The 4,700-nt window shown below is 47.9% G+C and overlaps 1 protein-coding gene across 2 annotated transcripts; it reads left to right on the top strand.

The window, feature by feature from the left end:
• Positions 1-1,165: 1,165 nt before the first annotated feature.
• LOC144707921 (uncharacterized) lies at positions 1,166-4,339 on the top strand. 2 transcript variants are annotated; one of them, XM_078581200.1, is made up of 2 exons: positions 1,166-2,159; positions 3,089-4,339. In XM_078581200.1, exon 2 carries the CDS (start codon positions 3,259-3,261, stop codon positions 4,213-4,215), a length of 957 nt encoding a protein of 318 aa, XP_078437326.1. In that variant the 5' UTR covers positions 1,166-2,159; positions 3,089-3,258; the 3' UTR covers positions 4,216-4,339. The 2 variants fall into 2 exon arrangements, with proteins under 2 accessions (XP_078437326.1, XP_078437325.1); XM_078581199.1 differs by having other exon boundaries at positions 3,083-4,339.
• The last annotated feature ends 361 nt before the right edge of the window (positions 4,340-4,700 follow it).

The raw sequence follows: 4,700 nt of genomic DNA, 5'->3' as shown, positions 1-4,700 counted from the left end.
TGAAGCAAAAATCTGAAGCTTTTGAAGCCTTCAAAAGATTAAAGTCATTGGCTGAAGCAGAGAAATCACTGAAGATCAAATGTTTTAGATCAGATCGTGGTGGAGAATTCAACTCAGATGAATTCAGCAAATTCTGTGATGATCATAGAATTCGACGTCAGCTGACAGCCCCTTATTCTCCTCAGTAGAACGGCATTGTTGAAAGAAGAAATAGGACCATTATGTCTATGGTCCTAAGAACCTTCTCAGAGCCTTGATGGTGCCACTCCATATGAAAAATGGACTGGCTCAAAACCAAATGTTGAGCACCTTAGGGTGTTCGGCTCTTTGGTGCATGTAAAGGTGCTTGGAAAGAGATTGGGGAAGCTTGATGACAGAAGTCAGCCCATGATTTTCATTGGCTATGAAACTGGAACAAAGGCGTACAGGTGTTATGATCCAGTTACTTGTAAACTTCATATCGGCAGAGATGTGATTTTTCAGGAAGAAAGTCAATGGAATTGGGGAGAAGACAGCAAATCCAGGAACAAAGGTACATCTAAAACTTCCAAGTTTTTGGATCTTATTGATGATGATTTCGAGCAGACTGTTGAAAATATATCCAACATGGAGCATGGAGAAAGAGCTGAAGCTGTTTCTGATGAGAGTCCTACCTCTAAAGAAGATCGACCAAGAAAATTCAGAACTGTAGATCAAATCTACAGTGAAACAACTCAGGTGAATGTTAATCCTGAGATTTGTATGAATGTCATTGAAGAACCACTTAATTTTTCAGAGGCCAACAAGGAAGAAGTATGGAAGCTTGCAATGCAAGAAGAGAAGGATGCAATAGAAAGGAATCTGATGGAGGACCATCCGCCAGCTGAAGCACGCGACCGGCCCGTGGCGACCCGCGAGCAACCCCGCCGTGAAGCTCGAGCCGACGAGAAGGACTCATCCTTCAAGTACACAGCTTGAGGACCCTCTCTTGTTTTTCTCGTAATTTCGAACGTCTTCCATCGTCATGTTGTGGGCCCTGTGTTTGGCCCGTTATCTCATTTCAGAAGAACCCCTGAACCTTGTGGCTTGATCGTGGGGTTTTCTTCCCCTAACCAAGCCCAACCTCTAGGGTCATCCACTCTCCCCCTATAAAAGGAGAAAGGATGCCCTAAGAGAAAGGGGGAGAAGTTTTTTTTGCTAAGTGGGAAATTAATTGTTCAACAGAATGCCTTGAGTCCTCTGCCTGCAGATCGTGAAGGAGAGAAGCTCTTCTCCCGCCGTCCTGAGCAGAAGAAGAGCGCCTTGAGACCTCTGCCTGCAGAACGTGAAGGAGAGGAGCCCTTCTCCCGCCGTCCAGAGAAGAAGAAGGGGGCCTTGAGTCTTCTGCCTGCAGATTGCGAAGGAGGAAGCCCCTCTCCCGCCGTCCTGAGAAGAAGAAGAGCGCCTAGAGTCTTCTGCCTGCAGATTGCGAAGGAGGAAGCCCCTCTCCCGCCGTCCTGAGAAGAAGAAGAGCGCCTAGAGTCTTCTGCCTGCAGGTCGTGAAGGAGAGAAGCCCCTCTTCCGCCGTCCTGAAAGGAGGACGGGCGCCTTGAGGCCTCTGCTGCCGATCATTCAGAAGAGAGGCTCTCCTCCCGCCGTCTTGAGAAAAGACGAAGGGGTTCTCTGCCTGATCCGGTCGGTGAGCCCGCCCGCAGTCACCGCGGCCCCCGCGCCGCCACATCCTCTGCCTGCTCCGGTCGGTGAGTCTGCTGGCAGCCACCGCGACCCCACACCGCCCCGCCCTCCGCGCGTGCCGTATCGGCCACGCACAGCTGAGAAGGCCGCCCGCCCGCTCGCAGCGGCCGCGTCCCAACAGCCGCCGCTGCTGAACGTCGCCCGCGGCCCCTCGCCGTCACTGTCCGCCGCGCGTGCCGCATTGGTCACACGCAGCCGAGAAGACCGCCCGCCGACGCTGTCCGGCTGCGCCCCCGCGCGCAGACCATCGCGCCAACCGCACGACGCGCACAGCTGCCCCCCCCCGCCCCGCCTCTCCACCCGGTGCCTTCACTCGGGTACCGCCCGTGCTCACTACGCCCCGACCGACCTGCCCTCGTCCCCTTGCTCGGCATCGACGCGGCCCGACGCACGCCATCTCCATCGGCTTCTGGTTCACCGCGATTTTCCGGGCTACGGCCCCGCAGGTCAACTCTCGCCCCTTTGAGTATTATTGCCCCTATCAATACTTAGTCGTGTGCTCCTCTACCGAGAATTTCCCGTCCTTAAGCTGTCTCGTTGTGGGTTGGGGGAGAGTTCCGTCCTTTTCAAACCACTCCTGTCATCCAATCCGGGGAATTGCGACCAGATCAGGGGATACCCGCACGTCGGTGTGATCGTGATCTATCGGGTCAACGGGAGTCCAACTGTACGTGGCTCGCACGGAACGCTGCCTGGTCCATCGCCCATTCGGTTGCGGGGTTATTCTTCTCGTTGTTTTACAACTCTTGCATCAAATTAATAGCTCGACATTTCGAATATGCTTGGATTGAGTCCTACCCCCGTGTGTTGCAACGCGCGCCGCCGATCCCGGCCGTCGTGTTGCATCAGAATCATACCTGGGAACTTGTTCAACTACCAGATCTCTGCAAACCCATTGATCTCAAGTGGGTATTCAAGACAAAGAAGAACTATAGGGGTGAAATAATCAGATATAAGGCAAGACTGGTTGTGAAAGGGTATTCTCAAAGGTATAGCATAGATTATGATGAAGTATTTGCTCCAGTAGCAAGGATGGAAACCATCAGAATGCTGTTGGCTCTTGCAGCATAAGAAGATTGGGAGATACATCATTTAGATGTTAAATCTGCATTTCTAAATGGTAAAATTGAAGGAGAGATTTATGTCAAACAACCAGATGGGTTTATCAAGAAGGGTAGTGAGCAGCATGTACTCAAGTTAAATAAAGCTCTGTATGGGTTAAAGCAGGTCCCCCGTGCTTGGTATTTGAAATTAGATAGGTGTTTATCCTCTCTTGGATTCACAAGAAGTGTGCATGAGCATGCTATCTATTTCAATCTTTTTGAGAAATCTCATTTGCTAATTGGAGTTTATGTTGATGATTTGATAGTGACAGGTCCGAGACTCTGTCATATTCAAGATTTCAAGAACCAAATGATGAAATTATTTTAGACGAGTGATCTTGACTTACTCAATTCTTATCTGGGTATAGATGTAATTCAAGGTGATTCTCACATCATCTTAAATCAAAAGGCTTACGCATTGACGATACTTGAGCAATCTGGGATGGCTGACTGCAATCCTTCCTTAACTCCTATGGAAGCACGGGCAAAATTCAGCAGAGATGAAAAAGATTCAACTGTAAATTCAGCACATTACAGAAGTCTGATTGGGAGTTTGAGGTATTTAACTCACGCCCGACCAGATCTTATGTACTCTGTAGGAATTCTCAGCAGGTACATGGAGCATCCAACCACTGAACACTTATTGGCAGTCAAGAGAGTCCTTAGATATGTCAAAGGGACGCACGATTATGGACTTTTTTATGAGAAGGGTCGAGCTGGAGAAGGTCTGGTTGGATATAGTGACAGTGATCATGCTGGGGGTACAGAAGATCGGAAGAGTACCAGTCTGTCACTCGTTCTCTCTCTCTCTCTTACTCATTCTCTCTATCGCTGGTTCTCTCACTCTCGCTTCCTCCAACTCTCTCTCTCTATCTCTATCTCTCTCTCTCTCTATCTCTCTCTCTCTGTCTCTCTCTCTTTGTCTCTCTTTGTCTCTCTCTCTTACTCATTTTATCTATCGCTGGTTCTCTCTCACTTTCGCTTGCTCCGACTCTCTCTCTCTCTTACTCATTTTCTCAATCGCTGGTTCTCTCTCACTTTCGCTTGCTCCGACTCTCTCTCTCTCTTACTCATTTTCTCAATCGCTGGTTCTCTCTCACTTTCGCTTGCTCCGACTCTCTCTCTCTCTCTTACTCATTTTCTCAATCGCTGGTTCTCTCTCACTTTCGCTTGCTCCGACTCTCTCTCTCTTACTCATTTTCACAATCTCTGGTTCTTTCTCACTTTCGCTTGCTCTGACTCTCTCTCTCTCTCTCTCTCTCTCTCTCTCTCTCTCTCTCTCTCTCTCTCTCTCTCTCTCTCTCCCTTTGGTTCTCTCTTTCATTCCCCCTCCTGCTCATTCTCTCTCTGCCCTATTCTCTCTCCCTCTCGCTCACTCTCTCTAATTCTCTGTCTGTGATTCTGTATCTCTCATTCTCTCTCTTTTTCGTGTTCTCTCTCTTTCTCTGTCGTGCTCTCTCTCTCTTTATTGTTCTTGTTCTCCCAACTTAACACCATATCTTTATGGACACATATCTGCAAGACATTGGTCATACTAGCTAAACAAATATCAAACGAAGAACCAAATATTGAAAAATCATCCATAGAGATTTATAAAACACTCACCTACTAATTCAGAAAACATAGCAGTCATGCATCTTTAAAAGTTTCTGGAGGACGAAGGAATTCTTTCTAAGGATACGTTTTTTGATTTTGATGATCATGCTAAAGCCTCCTTTTTCATATTAAATAAGCTTTGATTCAAGTACTTATATTACAAGCCTCCGAAAGGAGCAAACCTTTTGAAATTATGTGCGACGCCTCTGATATTGCAGTGGGAGTTATCTTAGGTCAAAGAATTCATAAGAACTTGATTTGGAAATCAAGGATAAGCCTGAAGTAGAT

This window comes from Wolffia australiana, chromosome 9, assembly GCF_029677425.1.
Source record: "Wolffia australiana isolate 7733 chromosome 9, ASM2967742v1".
In the NCBI taxonomy this organism is placed as follows: domain Eukaryota; kingdom Viridiplantae; phylum Streptophyta; class Magnoliopsida; order Alismatales; family Araceae; genus Wolffia; species Wolffia australiana.
Note: the sequence above shows the minus strand (reverse complement) of the source record. Positions and strands in the feature narration are given on the sequence as shown.